This window comes from Raphanus sativus, chromosome 7 (assembly GCF_000801105.2).
Source record: "Raphanus sativus cultivar WK10039 chromosome 7, ASM80110v3, whole genome shotgun sequence".
In the NCBI taxonomy this organism is placed as follows: domain Eukaryota; kingdom Viridiplantae; phylum Streptophyta; class Magnoliopsida; order Brassicales; family Brassicaceae; genus Raphanus; species Raphanus sativus.
Genome location: NC_079517.1, coordinates 10702119 through 10719212, shown reverse-complemented (window position 1 = coordinate 10719212; position 17094 = coordinate 10702119). Strand labels below are relative to the sequence as shown.

The 17094-nt window shown below is 37.4% G+C and overlaps 3 protein-coding genes across 4 annotated transcripts; 1 reads left to right on the top strand and 2 right to left on the bottom strand.

Annotated features, from left to right (window-relative positions):
- The first annotated feature begins 405 nt into the window (after window positions 1-405).
- On the top strand, window positions 406-6136 carry LOC108817420 (putative phospholipid-transporting ATPase 9). Of its 2 annotated transcripts, none has more exons than XM_056991274.1 (11): window positions 406-480; window positions 909-1152; window positions 1296-1773; window positions 2119-3584; window positions 3663-3939; window positions 4028-4116; window positions 4223-4331; window positions 4436-4645; window positions 4716-4940; window positions 5009-5200; window positions 5278-6136. In XM_056991274.1, the coding sequence occupies exons 3-11, from the start codon at window positions 1360-1362 to the stop codon at window positions 5902-5904; spliced, it is 3609 nt and encodes a 1202-aa protein (XP_056847254.1). In that variant the 5' UTR covers window positions 406-480; window positions 909-1152; window positions 1296-1359; the 3' UTR covers window positions 5905-6136. The 2 variants fall into 2 exon arrangements, with proteins under 2 accessions (XP_056847254.1, XP_056847255.1); XM_056991275.1 differs by having other exon boundaries at window positions 424-480; window positions 1054-1152.
- Window positions 6121-6795, bottom strand: LOC108817425 (uncharacterized). Its single transcript, XM_018590104.2, has one exon. It carries the CDS (start codon window positions 6605-6607, stop codon window positions 6176-6178), a length of 432 nt encoding a protein of 143 aa, XP_018445606.1. The 5' UTR covers window positions 6608-6795; the 3' UTR covers window positions 6121-6175.
- Window positions 6796-6936: 141 nt separating this feature from the next.
- On the bottom strand, window positions 6937-10755 carry LOC108817423 (proline-rich receptor-like protein kinase PERK9). The gene is made up of 10 exons (XM_018590100.2): window positions 10226-10755; window positions 9109-10083; window positions 8632-9039; window positions 8447-8530; window positions 8314-8384; window positions 8160-8236; window positions 7937-8084; window positions 7690-7851; window positions 7243-7605; window positions 6937-7148 (listed from the first exon to the last, which is right to left on the bottom strand). Exons 2-9 carry the CDS (start codon window positions 9995-9997, stop codon window positions 7408-7410), a joined length of 2037 nt encoding a protein of 678 aa, XP_018445602.2. The 5' UTR covers window positions 9998-10083; window positions 10226-10755; the 3' UTR covers window positions 6937-7148; window positions 7243-7407.
- Window positions 10756-17094: the final 6339 nt, after the last annotated feature.

Here is a 17094-nt window from a genome sequence, read left to right as displayed (position 1 = left end):
CCAGGGTCTTGTATAGTATGATTACATATGTTAGTAATAAATGTACACCTCCAATCATATTCTACTTTTCATTTTCAAATTAAGTTTGAAATAAAATCTTCTCTAGTCTTATTCTATTTTCTATTTTATAATAAAGTAAAAAGTAAAAATAAAAATATATGAGTTTGCAATCTGCATTATTTGTTTTTTTCCGAATCATGAATCTACCATATTTTTAAAAGAACAGAGAAAGATTAAACATAGAAAAGGTATAAAAATAAACCAAAAATATATATTAACGGATATCCATGTGAAAAGAAAAGATGATATGAACAAATTAACGTTTTAATATTATAATTTCATTTTCTTTAAATATTCTCACCTAATGTCTCTAATTTAAAGGGTGTATAGTCACACTCCTATTTATGGTTCGGGTTCACACTCCTAATGTTGCAAGAGTTTAGACAACAAAAATGTAGCACTTGGTGATATATAATCAAAGTAAGTGATTAGAGAGAGAGTATGAACTAAAATAAGAGAACTCATGCATCTCATATAAGTGCATTTTCTGTTTGGTCACATTGACTGCGCATCTAATGTTCATCCAATCGTCCCTTCTTCTTTCCCTTTTCTAATATTTCAGACACAAAAAGTCTGAAACTGGCAGAGATCATATTGGTCTCTGTCTTCTTCTTTTGTGTGTTCAAACACAGAGGCAGAGACCATTATTAGATCACCAGATTCCCATTTTCCCGGGAAATAAAAACAGATTATTTCCTTGTCGCACTAACTCCATCATTTGAATTGTATTTTTGTTTGCAGCATTTGATTTGCTGTTGTTTATTCCATCAATCATTATTATTATTATTGTTCTGTGACTTATCTGAATCTTGGCACCTTCTCTCTGTTTTTTTCTTCCACGTCTGAAGATAAACACACTGCCTATAACAAAACAGAGGAATCGTTAGATCCCACTCAAAACTCCATTTTCTTGGCTTTCAAGATTAAAATTCTCAGATACCCTTCTTGATCTTTGAAAGATTCACACAACTTTTGCACCTCTTTCTCACTCAGTTTCCCGAGAAAAAGGTAACCAAAGAGTCGCTGAAAACTAGGAGGAAACATAACCAGTCACCGTCTTGTCTGCTTTTCTCTTCGATCCTGCCAATATCGGTATTGTTTTTTTTTTCTCTTTTTAAAAACATTTTATTTCTCTGTTTCTAAGTTTAAAAATATTCGGTTGGTTGTCTCCCTCTGTTTCTTACTCGTGTTGCGTGTCTGAATTGTGTTTTTTTTCTTTTAAAATATAATTTCAGGGCTCTGCAACATATTTTCAGTAAAAAAGATTCAACCCTTTTGTCTCTCCTCTAGATCTTCTCAATGGCAGGAAATGGAACAAAGAGACCAAGAAGAAGACGAAGAAGAATACAACTAAGCAAGCTATACACACTAACATGCACTCAAGCCTGTTTCAAACAAGACCATTCTCAAATAGGAGGACCCGGTTACTCTCGTGTCGTCTTCTGCAACGAACCTGATTCACCTGAAGCTGACTCGAGTAGCTACAGTGACAACTACGTGAGAACCACTAAGTACACTTTCACTACTTTCTTACCAAAGTCACTCTTCGAACAGTTCAGGAGAGTCGCCAACTTCTACTTCTTGGTCACTGGGATCTTGTCTTTCACTCCTCTTGCTCCTTACACCGCTTCTAGCGCCATTGTTCCTCTCCTTTTCGTCATCGGTGCTACTATGGTTAAAGAAGCTGTTGAAGATTGGCGCCGCAAGACACAGGTACTCTTTCATTTCTTTCTTTCTTACAAAGTTACAATCTTGTGGTCTTGTATTCTTGTTTAGTGCTAGGCATTCGGGTTTTTCGGATCGGATTAACCGGGGCAGGGTGCTTAGGATTCGTTTAGGAACCGAACATTTTTCTGATTGGATGGGGTAATGTCCAGTTTCTATTGTTCGTAGGATTTGGAGAAATAGGAACCATTCGGTTTTGTAAATTTCGGTCCGGTTAAGGTTTCATTTTTTTCAGTTCGGTTTCTGTTCGTTTTTCGGGTTTCAGATAATATGCCCATGACTAGTCTTATTCTTGATATTGTCTGAAAGATACAATCATTTTAATGTTTTTAGGATATTGAGGTGAATAATAGGAGAGTGAAAGTGCATAGAGGAGATGGGAGCTTTGATTCAAAGGAGTGGAAGACTTTGAGTGTTGGAGATATTGTTAAAGTAGAGAAGAATGAGTTCTTCCCAGCAGATCTTGTCTTGGTCTCCTCTAGCTATGAAGATGCTATATGCTATGTAGAGACCATGAACCTAGACGGTGAGACCAATCTGAAAGTTAAGCAAGGACTAGAAGTAACTTCTTCCTTGAGGGAAGACATTAACTTCAAGGGCTTTGAGGCATTTGTCAAATGTGAGGATCCAAACGCTAACTTGTACTCCTTTGTTGGAACCATGGAGCTCAAAGGAGCCAAGTACCCTCTCTCACCTCAACAGCTTCTTCTTAGAGACTCAAAGCTCAGGAACACTGATTTCATCTTTGGAGCGGTTATCTTCACTGGTCATGACACAAAGGTCATTCAGAACTCAACAGATCCTCCTTCTAAGAGAAGCATGATTGAGAAAAAGATGGACAAGATCATCTACCTCATGTTCTTCATGGTGGTTTTGATGTCATTCATTGGTTCTGTCATCTTTGGAGTTACAACAAGAGATGATTTCAAGGATGGTGTGATGAGAAGATGGTATTTGAAACCTGATAGCTCATCTATCTTCTTTGACCCCAAAAGAGCTCATGTTGCTGCCATCTATCACTTTCTAACTGCAGCTATGCTGTACAGTTACTTCATTCCAATCTCTTTGTATGTCTCAATAGAGATTGTTAAAGTCCTTCAGAGCATCTTCATCAACCAGGATATTCACATGTACTACGAGGAAGCTGACAAGCCAGCTCGTGCAAGAACCTCTAATCTGAATGAAGAGCTTGGACAAGTGGATACAATTCTCTCAGACAAGACAGGCACATTGACTTGTAACTCCATGGAGTTCATCAAGTGTTCTGTTGCAGGGACGTCTTATGGCCGTGGTGTCACTGAGGTTGAGATGGCTATGGGAAGAAGGAAAGGTTCTCCTCTGGTGATTCAGAGCAATGAGAATGATGTGGAGTACAGTATAGAACCATTTGTTGAAGAGTCTACAGTGAGAGGATTCAATTTTAGGGATGAAAGGATAATGAATGGGAACTGGGTCACAGAAACTCATGCTGATGTCATACAGAAGTTTTTCAGATTACTTGCTGTGTGCCATACAGTGATACCTGAAGTAGATGAAGAAACAGAGAAGATCTCTTATGAAGCTGAGTCTCCTGATGAAGCAGCATTTGTTATTGCAGCAAGTGAGCTTGGGTTTGAGTTTTATAACAGAACTCAAACCACCGTATCTGTAAGAGAGCTCGATCTTGTGACTGGCAAACGAGTTGAGAGGTTGTTCAAAGTCCTGAACGTTCTTGAGTTCAACAGCACGAGGAAAAGAATGTCAGTGATAGTGGAGGATGAAGATGGAAAGCTCTTACTACTTTGTAAAGGAGCTGATAAGTAAGTGTAGATGTTACTTTATATAAAACCTTCGCAAAGTTGGAACATCTTGTAACTTATTGTTTCTTGTTTCTCAAGTGTTATGTTTGAAAGACTTTCCAAGAATGGTAGAGAGTTTGAAGAGGAAACAAGGGACCTTGTGAACGAGTATGCTGATGCAGGGCTGAGAACTTTGATACTTGCATACCGCGAACTCCACGAGAAAGAGTACAAAGCCTTCAATGAGAGAATCAGTGAGGCCAAGAGTTCAGTTAGTGCTGATAGAGAATCAATGATAGAGGAAGTCACAGAGAAGGTTGAGAAAGATCTGATTCTTCTTGGAGCTACTGCTGTTGAAGATAAACTCCAAAATGGAGTAAGCAAAGCTTCTCATGTTAAATTCATAATAAATCAAATTTTTTTAGTTGCTGATGAGCTGACATATCTTATCTTCTTAATTTCAGGTGCCTGACTGCATTGACAAGCTAGCTCAAGCAGGAATCAAGATTTGGGTTTTGACTGGTGATAAAATGGAGACTGCTATCAATATTGGGTATCGTTTTCTCGGTATCACCTTAATATTATCTACTCTTCTTGAGTTCTCTGCATACAGTTTTAGTTCATTCTATAAACCCTTTGTGTGTGTATCTCTTTGACAGATTTGCTTGTAGTTTGCTCAGACAAGACATGAAGCAGATCATAATCAACTTGGAGACTCCTGAGATCCATTCACTTGAAAAAACTGGAGAGAAAGATGCCATTGCAAAGGTATATACATATATATATATATATATATATATATAAAATAAAAGTTATTTATGCAGAAGATTATGTAGGTGAATGATACAAAGTGGTTGATGTTAATCATGCAGGCATCGAAAGAAAGTGTACTGTTGCAGATAATCAATGGAAAGGCTCAGCTAAAGTACTCTGGTGGAAACTCGAATGCTTTTGCTTTGATCATAGATGGAAAATCACTGGCTTATGCGTTGGATGATGATGTTAAGCACATCTTCTTAGACCTAGCCGTTGGTTGTGCTTCTGTCATTTGTTGCCGTTCATCACCAAAACAGAAAGCTCTGGTCAGTTTCTTCTTTTACTTTGTTCTTTGTTTAATACTTTTGATTCACTCAAGAAGTAGTACTCTTATAGGTGACAAGACTGGTGAAATCCGGAAATGGTAAAACAACATTAGCCATCGGTGACGGTGCAAATGATGTTGGGATGCTTCAAGAAGCAGATATAGGTGTTGGGATTAGCGGTGTGGAAGGCATGCAAGCTGTGATGTCAAGCGACATTGCCATTGCTCAGTTTAGATATCTGGAGCGTTTGTTGCTAGTTCACGGACACTGGTGTTACAGGCGTATCTCAACAATGGTAATGTATTGAGAGACTTAACCTTTTTGTTCCATGTGCCTCTTTAACATACTCAATTGGCATGACAGGTTTGCTACTTCTTCTACAAGAACATTACGTTTGGTTTCACTCTCTTCTTATATGAAGCATACACAACATTCTCAGCTACACCTGCTTACAACGACTGGTTCCTATCTCTTTACAATGTTTTCTTCTCGTCTCTTCCTGTTATTGCTCTTGGTGTCTTCGACCAAGATGTCTCTGCACGGTTTTGTCTCAAGGTAAGCTTGTTTTTTTCATTACAACAGCTTAATCATGTCTAACAAGTTGTGTACCAAACTCTTTCTTGGCTTCACAGTTCCCACTATTATACCAAGAAGGTGTGCAGAATGTTCTCTTCAGCTGGCGCAGGATACTTGGATGGATGTTCAACGGTTTCTACAGCGCAGTAATCATCTTCTTCCTCTGCAAAACCTCTCTTCAGACACAAGCTTTCAACCACCAAGGAAAGACACCAGGGAGAGAGATCTTAGGTGGGACAATGTACACATGTATCGTATGGGTTGTGAACTTGCAGATGGCATTAGCCATCAGTTACTTCACTCTGATCCAGCACATTGTCATTTGGGGCTCTATCATCGTTTGGTACCTTTTCATGACGGCCTACGGAGAGTTTCCAGCAATCATATCAACAGGTGCGTATAGAGTCTTTGTTGAAGCTCTGGCGCCATCACTTTCTTACTGGGTCATCACTCTCTTTGTGGTTGTGTCTGCTTTGTTGCCATACTTCGTCTACTCTGCGGTCCAGATGAGGTTCTTCCCAATGTACCATGGGATGATACAGTGGTTAAGGTATGAGGGTCAGTGTAATGACCCTGAGTACTGTGATATGGTGAGGCAAAGATCCATAAGGCCTACAACTGTTGGTTTCACCGCGAGATTAGAAGCTAAAAAGAGATCAGTGAGGAGATCTGAGTCTATATGACAAACCAAATAACCAAATATTTGTGGATTGTTGTCTCCTCTCCACTGACTCGCAGGACGTATATAGACAGGAGGAGAAAGCTGTTGACCAGTTTCTTGTACATTTTTCTGACAAAGAAACATCTGAAAGATTACACATCAGAAGAGAGATGCATCTTTAATCTATACTGTAACTCTTAGAGTAATGAAGAGAGCATAGGGTAAGTTATATATATACCTCTTTGGTTCGGTCCTGTTAACGCTTTGTTAATTGGATGCTTGAATCCAATAAGTCATCTTGTGTGATGACTGATGAGCAATGACAAAGGAATATGATCATTGTTTTCAGCTACTTGGTATTGTGAGTTTCTGAAATCCAAATCGTTTGTAGAGTCTCCTTGTCGCCAGAAACTCCCAAACATAAACTCTCCCTCCATGGAAAGCTCCTGCAGCATCTCCTCGATGTCATCCATGCAACTAACTCTGGACACATCACCAGACAAATACTCTTCCTCTCCTCTGCAGTCCTCCTCCTCCTTTGTAGGTAGGAAGGTTTCCACGTCTCTTCTCTTCTTTCTTCTGGTGACAAACTTCTTCATCTTGAGAGCAAGTTTACGAGGAATCTTGAAGAAGACAAAGATAAAGACTTGTAGCATAAAGCATTCGCAGCAGCAGCAACAGAGGACAACACAGTCTGCTGCAAAAGCACCACAATCTTGTTCCATTGTTCTTGACGCATTAATAAGGTCAAACAAGAAAAATATAAGGAAGGAGATAATGAAACAGAGCTTAAGAGGTTGCAGCAGATTGTGTCAAAGGAATATATTCCTTTGTTGCCAATATTGGTATCAACAATGCAAAGCAACACCCATCCATGTGTTTGTTTGTTATCTCATATAGACCATTTTAAAAAGCATTGTTTAGGAAACTTGGACGTCAAAGCAACTAACAATCTTTGCGTTTCCTTTGATTCTACTACTTACTCTCCATCACGGTGATTCACAAGGGCAAATCAGTCTCTCTCTCTAGATGTAGAAGTTGAGCGACAATAAAGAGACAAAGATAAGATCTTTGTTGATTTATCATTAAGTATAAGAGTGAGACAACATGACGAGGAGGTAATGTCACAGAATGTGCAAACTTGTAAGATAAAGGCAAAAAGATTTTTTAAAAAAATAGATACAAAAAAGTACTTTCATGTAAGAAAAGAAACCTCTCTTGTTCCTCATCTTCCTACCACATGCTCCTCTCAAAAATCCTCTCTTTCTGCAAATTCTATTTTGGTTAGTTTCACCAAAATGGAAACAAAAACATGAACACAATTCAAGAGTAGACAAAAAAAAAAGAAAGAGAAACTTACTGTTTTGGGTATTCAAGAAGGTTCTGCTTTTGAGATGTATTGGCTTGAGGTGGCAAAAAAGATTGGAAGCTTTTCAGACAAAACTTGGATGTTCGTGATGGGGGTTTTGTTGCCTTTAACGCCGAGAGATTTAGAAGAAAAACAAAACAATCTTGTGTATGATATTTACACGTTTTGGTCTCTGCTGTTGTTGTAACTACTATGTGTGAAAAAATCTGTACTGTAATTTTGGCTACCAAATGCCATTCTCCTGAACAATCTGATCTCTGCCGACTGTTGAGCTGAGTCAAACACCTCGCTCTCCCCTAGTCTCATCCCATTGGTGAGGTCTTCCGCAGATAAACTCTCAAGAGCTCTCACAACCTGCCCAAAAAAAAAAAAAAATCATTTCAAGTTTAAAAACTCTTGTATGAGGAAAGAAAGAAAGAGAAGGAAATGGTCATGTACTTGTCCCATCCGAGGTCTCTTGGCAGCTGAGTGACGCACGCAGGCTCCCGCTGCTTCAATCATTCTAAACATTTCAGAGCCCACATAGTTTCCTCCAAGCTTGGGGTCTTCAAAAGAATCAAACTCCTCGGTTTCAAGGGCATGGCTTATCAGAGGCCTTGCCTGAAAATAGCAAAAGTGTCAAAACGTCAATGATGATGATGACTTGAAGAAAAAAATGTTTTTAAGAAAATAGCATAATCCGTACCCATTCAACAAGGCTCTCCTCTCCTAGTGGTTGAGATGTATCCACTGGTTTACGTCCAGTGATTAACTCAAGCAGAACAACTCCAAAGGAGTATACATCAGACTTCTCTGTTAGTTTCCCACTTGATGCGTATTCAGGAGCCAAGTAGCTGTGAATAAAAACAACACATATGTGAAAGAGTTTAGTAGCCCTTTAATCAAAACTAGGCAAAGCAAACACGTACCCAAATGTTCCCATGACCCTTGTGGTGATATGAGTGTTACAATCAAGAGCTAATCTCGCAAGACCAAAGTCAGAAACCTATTGAAAAAAAAAATGAGAATGTTATGTTAACTGAAACGTTGAGAAATCAAGAATAGTAGAGTAATGTGTTTTACCCGAGCATCAAAGTTGTCCTCTAAAAGAATGTTAGACGACTTAATGTCCCTGTGAATGATACGAGGATGACCTGGCAATAGACAAAATGTTTAGAAGACAATCAAAGTAGTAAATGGGAAGAAAACAACATACAATCTTCATGTAGATAAGCTAGTCCACGAGCAGCACCAGCAGCGATTCTAACACGTGTTGCCCAGTCAAGAACTTCTTTAGACGCTATTCACAAGAGGCAGAACAACACACTGTGAGTACCACCACCAGTTGGTTGTAAAGTGTAAAACATCAAATGTGTATTTTTTGTTACTTTTTTTAATTACCATGAAGGTGGAAGTAAAGGTCGTTGTTAGAGACATAATCATAAATGAGCAATCTACGGTCATCAGAGATGCAATGTCCAACGATTGAAACCAAGTGGCGGTGATGGATTCTGCTAAGCGTCTCGACTTCAGCTTTGAACTCTCTGTCACCTTGTCCTCCGCCTATCTTAAGCTGTTTCACAGCGACTACTCTCCCATCAGGTAGAACTCCTTTATATACACAACCAAAACCACCTTCACCCAGTAGATTCTCTTGAGAGAAGCCGTTCGTTGCCTTGACGAGCTCTTCGTATGAGAAGAGTGCTCTTGAATTGCCTAAGCCGCCGGATTGTGATTGCGAGAAGTAACTCCCTGAACGTTTTGCAGATACTATAGGTGCAGATGACTGTGTCCTAAAGAAAGCTGCATCTGTAGAGATATTGAATGTCAAAAGAAAATCAAGAAAGCACACAAGAGAGAGTTAGTCGAAGAAGGTACCTGGTCTTGAGGAGGAGGAGCTCATTGGTGAGGGTGTAACGTAGCCGCCGCCACTAACAGCTGAGAGGCGTTTCTCTCGCCTTCTCACGCACCAGACAAGGAGGGCAATGAGACTGAAAACTATGAGGGCTGCTGCGACAGTGATGCCAACGACAGCTCCAGTACCAAGGGCAGTACTGCTAGTGGAGTTTGAAGTATCAGGAGCACTAGGAGGGAGGTTGTTAGAACCTGGTGGTACAAATGTCTCGGAAGGAGAATCTTGAACTGGAGGAGGAGGAGAGAATGTTGTTGGTGGTGGTAGAGTAGTATCTGAAGGTGGTGGAGTAGTGTCCTCTGGTGGTGGTGGAGGAGACTGAATGGGACGACCTGATGGAGAAGGAGGAGGAGGAGACTGAATGGGACGCTCTGGGGGAGGAGATTGGGTGGGACGGCCTGAAGGAGGTGGAGGAGAGCGTTGTGAGATGGGTGGGGAAGGAGAAGGGCGTGGAGGAGGAACAGATGAAGAAGGAGTTGGAGGGGAAGAAGGCAATGATGGTGGTGGAGGAGAGCCTTGTGGTGGCTGCACGGACGGTGGTGGCGGCGGTGAGACTGAAGGAGGAGGAATGGAAGGGACCACTGGCTGTGACGGAGGGGGAGAGGTCTCAGGTGGTCTAGGCAGAGGAGGAGGAGGAGGTGGTTCATTTGGTGGTGAGGTTGTAACCGGAGGAGGAGTACTATCTGGTGGCGGTGGTGGTGATGTCACCGGTGGTGGTGTGGCAGGAGGAGGAGACTGAGACGGTGGTGGTGAAGTAGCATTGTTACTCGGAAGAGAACTGCCCACCGGCGGTGAAATCACCGGTGGAGGCGGTGGAGAAACTGAAACAGGAGGCTGAGACGGCGTTGTTGCCATCTAAAAAAATTCTAACAAGCTACAAATCTATCACCGACAAGCTTCTCATCAGGCAGGGAGAGATGATGATGGGATCACTCTCAAACCTAAAGAAAAAAGCAGAGTTTTGAGTATGACAGTCTCCTGAAAGCACACCAAACTTTTACCAACCCTAAAAGCACTAAACGTGACGAAGCAGCAATCTTTCCAGATCAAACACACACAGCTTAAACCCTAAATTACTCAAACCTCTTAAAGCTTCACGACGAAGCAGAGCTTCTTCAGATCTGCTTTAACCCTCAGATCTATCCCTAAGACCTTTCTTCACTCAAACACCATAACTGAAAGAGAAAATCTCCGTTATAATAAAAATATATTAATAGTTGACAGCTTTACACATCTTCAGCCATTAAAAGACCAGCAAACAAAACACACAATTAGCTTTCGTCTTTCTTTCTTCTCTCTTGTAAGTAAACTCTTGTTTAAAACTTTGGTTCTTGAATCTCTAACAATGAAGCAAAACTTGTTTCAAACTTTCTTGTTTCTCTCTTGTAAAACTTGTTTCAAAGTTTTGATTATTGAATCTCTGACAATGAATCAAAACAGACTTCTGAACCAAAAGAAAAAAAAAAATCAAATTTCTGCGTCAAAATCAACGGTCAAAGAAATCAAAGATTTATAATTTTTTTTGTTTTTGTTTTTTATAAAGGAAATAAATGAATTTCTGTCCATAACCGAAAGAAATCAAAATTAAGCTACTTGCCAAATTTACCACCAAGCTTTTTTCATGTTTTTATTCAAGCTTGTACGCGTTTTTTGGTTTTTAATATTAATAACGCGGGTACGTCATCAACCGATCGATGATAATGAGAAATAATCTCACATGACTTCTGACCTTCTCTTTTAACTTGACGTGAAGTAAACCATTAACTATGTGAACTACTTTTTTTTTTTTTCGTCATCCGATAGATTTATATTAATCTTGAAAATAGGAGTACACAAAGCCAGCAAAGGTGATCAAACCTTTCTGGAGTCATAAGCTGGTGGTGATAGACACCATCCAAAAACACAGATTGATACTAACACTGAAACCAGACACTAGACTAAAATTAAAAACAAAGATGAGGAGGATGGTGGAGATAGATGAGACTGCAACACTGGTGAAGCTGACTGGATACGAGAGAGAGAGAGCAATGCACACTTAATAAGTTCAGTTGCAAGATAATATCCACGAGCGCTTCCATCCGAGAAATCCGTTCCAACGCCACACATAGAACTACCGAGAACTCACCAACAATTAATACAGATTGAGAAGAACAATGAAGGAGACTGGAAGCACTTGAACACCACCAAAACATAACTGAATCGAGAGGGGTTAGAATCCTTAACCGTCACTGTAAACACCTTTCAATCCCAACTAAGACTCGCCATTGGACCTTGAGTAGGCTCTCCCCGCGCCTTATACGCACCAACACCTCTCGGTGAAGCCTCTAAAAGCTTCCCAAACACTACTTATTCACACAGCCGGTAACTAGATAAAAACCACTCCAAATCCAGAACTAACACGATTACCTCGCCGGCAATCGAGTAACTATGAAGCATATGTTCCGCAAACCAGCTAACACCTTCCATTCTTCTCACAACAAACGAAGAGCAGGCACAGGCTCTGACCATCAAAGCTCAACAACCACCGGAGATGATTCCAGTGAGCAGAGACAGCACTCCCAAGACCAAACAAAACGCCAAACCACAAACGCAGCTAAACCTCACGTACCTCCACAACGGCCACTGACACAAACTATGTTAGGTTTTGGGCCTCACCAAACAGAGAAAATTGGGACAACCAAACCCTAAGCCAACTAAATCCGACCCCCTACAGATACTCCAAAGTTCCTACAGCTCACCTTCACTCCAGATTAAAAGAGAAAAGCTTCAAATCGAGATCTGACGACCAGATCTGAATGACTCCGTATTCTTTCGTCACCAGGGCAACAAGCATATCACTGAGGAGAGAAGGTCTGTCAGAGGCAAAGAAACAAAGAGCAACGGAGCCGTAATCGACGCACGCGCCGTCACGGCCAGAGGGAGATGAAAAGGACGATGTCTTCATGCGTCTATGTGAACTACTTCATCCGTTTCATTTTATTTTTATATTTATGCATATTAATTTAAAAAACATTTGGTTTTGTACATTTTTAAAATACAAGTATCAATATTTATATATCTATCTATATCTCAATTAGTAGAAAAATAAAAACCAAAATTTTGTTAATAAATTTTTCACTGAAATCATAAAACAAAATTTATTTTAAAACAAAATTTTTGCTCTAGAACGATAATTAAATTAAAACAGAGAGAGTTCAAACTAACTAATTATGTGTCACAAAAAAAGCAGCAACTGTTAATCAAATTGCATATTCATGTTTTCTAGTATTATTTTTAATGACATGTAGTTGTCTGCTAATATTAACTACTTTCTACATTTTTAAATAAGTATCAATTTGATATTTTTTTACAGAAATTAAAAAAATTATAATTGACTAGTATATCTTTATTTAATAAATGATTAGATAAATAAGAATGATTTAAATAAAAAATTACTAATTATTCAAAAAAGTAGAAATTAGATTTGATATACAAAATTATATTAAAACTGTAAAATAATATGTATTTTAAAATAAAATAAAAAAAATAAAGCAACACTTGTTATAAAACAGGAGGAATACGTTTTACTTGAATATTGGAATCGTGTTCAAATATTTAATACAGTATGTTATGTTAATACTTTTAAGTTGACTTTTCTATATTATCAAGTTGTAGTTTGACTTGACCGCTTGAGAAATTAACACTATTAAAAAATACGTTTTTTTCTTTTGACATCATATATTGCATTTAAAAAGGAGAAAGTTTCGTTTAATACCCTATATAGTATTATTTAGTTTCATTATAGCACATGGCATCTATACAAAAATTTAACAATAGAACTTTCGGCTCTTAGGACAATAATTTCACAAATGTCAATTTTCAAATATTCCTATTATCAAGGAGAATTTGTACTCAAATTACAAAAAAACTTGTAATGTCCCGATCCGTTCACGACTAATTGGCCACCACGCCCGTTTTCTCAGTCTATGGGTTTTAGTCTGTTTGACGGTCGGTCGTTAATTTTTTCAGATGCCCTAAATCATTGTTTACTGACCATGTAATCACCACATATTTTTCTCAGTGCTTTGACATCACTCACACCATATCCCGAATCACTTCACTCATCCTTCCACTACATCAGTTAAAGCACGCTTAATTCTAGAGTTCTAAACAGATGTGTAACGAAAAAGGTAAGTCAACTTTGGTGACATAGGTAGACAAATCAATTCTCTTAACCATTTCCATATATCACAACTCAGGATATTATAATTCATCCCCTCTCAAAGAACGCAACGTCCTTGTTGCATCCCACGACAGATCTCAAGACGCCTCTCGAGTCAGAACCGAGATGGTGAACCTGGCTCTGATACCACTTGTAACACTCCGACCCGCCCACGGGTAATGGGTCATCCACGCCCGCTCTCTCGACTGTGGGCCCCATCCCGTCTGACGGTCGTTAATTTTTTCAAAGACTCAAAATCATTGTTTACTGACCATGCAATCACCACATGACATTTCCCCTTGCTTTAGTCCCACTCACACGCTATCCGAATCACTAATTGATAGGTCATCCATCCTTCCACTACTCCAATTCAAACACGCTTAACTTTGGAGTTCTAAACGGGATGTGTAACAGAAAAGGTAAGTCAACTTTGGTGACATAGGCCATGTTCTAAAACGCGCCGCCTAGGACCGTAAAGTCGCCGGAAAAACGTTATCCGGCCACCAACCGTGGCGAATTGAAGAAATCCGGTGAAAAAATCGGATCTCTAAAAAAATGTTAACTTATTACTCTTTTCGGGCTATGAATCGATAAATATACATAAGACCTATAAAGTTTGCATGAAAACAGCAAAAAAAACGAAGAAATTCGATCTATAACTCGTCAAAATGGAAGAGCCGTCGAGTTGGTAGTTGCGGAAAACCTAAAATGTAAAGAGGAAGATGACATGTAAATGTCGGAATTACCCTTCATTTAAGTTGAACATTAAAAATTAATACAATTTTGCCTCTTACCCGCCTCGAACCCGGGTTGTACTCATAGCAAAAGGCGTCGCAACCACCACACCATGTAGACTTCGTTGTATGTCATTACAAATATATAATATATAACCGAAATAACTCGCCGATTAGTTTCCGCAAAATCCCCGATTTTTTCATTAGGCGCTAGGCAGTACCCGAACGTACGCGTAACGTCTAGCGAGTTTCCGAACAGTGGACATAGGTAGTCAAATTAATTCTCTTAAATATTTTCATATATCACAATTCGGGATGTTACAGAACTAATCATCTTGTAATCAGTGACCTACTAACATTTTGGTCAATTACATACATACATACAATTTGACAAAATTTGGAATCACAAAATATACTCCCTCTGCTTTATAATAAGTATCATTTTATGTTTTTTATTTTGTTACAAATATGCTATAATTCTATTATAGTTCTATAAATTAAATCTAATTTTTACCTTTTTAAATAACCAATAGATTTTTTATTTAAATTATTCTCATTTAATTAATCATCCATTTAATAAGGATATATTAGTCTATTATACAACTTTTTAATCTCCGAAAAATATTAAAGTGACACTTATAATAAAACGGAGGAAGAAAATACAGCTACTAGACTATATTTGCGAAGAAAATTATCATTTTTTATGTTGTAACACTTTCATAATCATTGAACAAAATTTTGTCATATATATATATATATATATATATATCATATTCAAAATTTTATCATAAGTTCGATCGATAAAACTCGATTTATAGCCAATTTTATTCGGATAATTTAGTGGGGTGAAACTTCAAACACCAAATAAAATTAGAATTTTTGAGCTTAATTTTAGAAAAAAATTAAAAATTGAAACTTATTAGTATTTTATTAAAAGGTAAACTTTAGGTATTAAATCGGCACAATTTTAAAATTCTACGTATTAAAATGAGAAAAACAATTAATTAAAATACTAAACTAGGTAGTGAAAAAATTTGGATATTAAAAAGTCTAACAAAATTTAGTTGGAGTACTTTTATAGAATTTTCCCTATATATTTATATGTCTAATCATCTTTTCAAAATATAACTTAGAATATCATTTAATCATCAACAGTAATATCAATAATTAAGCTATTTGCATTGTTGTCACCTACAAATGGATTTTAGTCTAGAAAATCCATAATAAATGATAAAACACAAGAACAAGAGTGGGGAAAACATTCAAAGCAATTCCAATGAGAGAGTTCTTAGCTTGGAATATCTAATAAAATAATTGAATATTAAAAATATTAAGGCACACATCCAAAAATATATTTAATAAAATATTAAAAGGTATTTTTAGATGAATATCTCAATCAGGAGAATACAAAGAGAAAAACTGAACCTAATCCAAACCGACCAATTGGATAAAAGTGAATCTGAATCGAATTCATGAACCAAACAATATCCAAACGGATCTTGTTCTATAGTATATTGGGTTTTGTATTTGCCCGAACCGAATCTAAATCCAGATATATATCTGGAAACATTTATTTTTTTCTATTATTAAAAACGACTTCTTAATCATGTCACTAAACCTTTGTTAATACAAATAGTTTAAATCTTTCAAATTTGTAAATTTATATATATATATATGACTGGAACTCGAACTAGAACCATACCCAAATTTAAAACTGGTTTAACCAAGTTTCCAATGTGTGATTATATTTGAATCAAACTTGAATGAACCTAAATTGACACCAATCAAATTTTTATAATATTCTGAGAATAAAATTGTGTTCCAAAAAACTCAAACCAAAATTGATTAGATATCCGAACATCGACTAATCTCAATTTTTGAAATATTTATTTAACTAAATATTAGGAATTTTACTATTCAAAGTTAAGAACATTCCTAATAAATTGGCTTTTAATAGTGGTAAAAACATGTCGCCGTCAAAACTTAAAACCCAAAAGAACATTCATTAACTCGTGATCCCAAAACATTCCAACTTTTAATTTTGTTGCTTTTTATTAATAAGCACTCAGTCAGTCACCATGTGACATTTCTCCATCATTACCAAATGAACAAAGTCCTTAAAGTAAAAGAAGGTCCCGAGTCATCATGTGATTACTGGTACATGTGGTGTGAGAGCAAAGTGAGGATCTTAAAGGGAATATATACATGATTAATCAAGTTACAAAAAAAAAATATATATATATATACATGAAGTAAAACGCACTTTGTTAATCTGACATCATTGCACAAGAGGAGTTCTTTATAAACACATGCCACCTATCTGCTGTCTCCACTTCGATATTTCCAGAATCTGGTTGCTACATTCGCTCTATTCTATTATATAAATGGAAATATATTCCTCACTTCATATCATTAGCATGTGCTGTTGATGTGGATCCACATTGTGTCAAACTGGTTTTGGTGATGTTTCACTCTACATGGGATTTTCTCAATAGGTCTAGGCATTCAAAATTTTGGGCCGAATTTAGATTATTCGAGTCTTAGATATTTAGACTCAATATAGTAATTATAACTTATCTGTTCAGATTTGGTTTTGGATAATTTGGGATCCAAATCGGTTAGACTTTGTTAGACACAATAGGATAGTTATAATTGTCGGTTCAGGTTGGATTTGGTTTGGATCTTATTGGATTCGACTTAAAAAATATTCAAAACACACAAAATATACCCGAAAATATTTAAAAACTCAAAAATATCTGACCCAAAGATATTAAAAATACCTGAACTTTTGTCCGGTTATCGAATTATATTTTTGAAAATCTAAAATCTTATCTAAAATCCAAACAATACCCAAAAAATTAAATCTGAAACTTAAAAAAGAAATACATATAATACAAAATATACTAAAACACCCATATATACCTAATATATACTATAAATTTCAGGTAATTCTAGTACCCCATCAGGTCTCGGGTTCGGGTCGGATCCAAGAGATCGGTCTGATTCTTATCCGGAAT

Excerpts from the sequence above, each read along its gene's own strand:
- LOC108817425 (XM_018590104.2), bottom strand. The coding sequence starts at position 6,607 with ATGGAACAAGATTGTGGTGCTTTTGCAGCAGACTGTGTTGTCCTCTGT.
- LOC108817420 (XM_056991274.1), top strand. The coding sequence starts at position 1,360 with ATGGCAGGAAATGGAACAAAGAGACCAAGAAGAAGACGAAGAAGAATA. Across the intron at positions 1,774-2,118 it reads ATTGGCGCCGCAAGACACAG|GATATTGAGGTGAATAATAG; the intron begins GTACTCTTTCAT and ends TAATGTTTTTAG. Across the intron at positions 3,585-3,662 it reads CTTTGTAAAGGAGCTGATAA|TGTTATGTTTGAAAGACTTT; the intron begins GTAAGTGTAGAT and ends TTGTTTCTCAAG.
- LOC108817423 (XM_018590100.2), bottom strand. The coding sequence starts at position 9,997 with ATGGCAACAACGCCGTCTCAGCCTCCTGTTTCAGTTTCTCCACCGCCT. Across the intron at positions 8,531-8,631 it reads CCTTTACTTCCACCTTCATG|CGTCTAAAGAAGTTCTTGAC; the intron begins GTAATTAAAAAA and ends TCTTGTGAATAG. Across the intron at positions 8,237-8,313 it reads AGGACAACTTTGATGCTCGG|GTTTCTGACTTTGGTCTTGC; the intron begins GTAAAACACATT and ends TTTTTTCAATAG.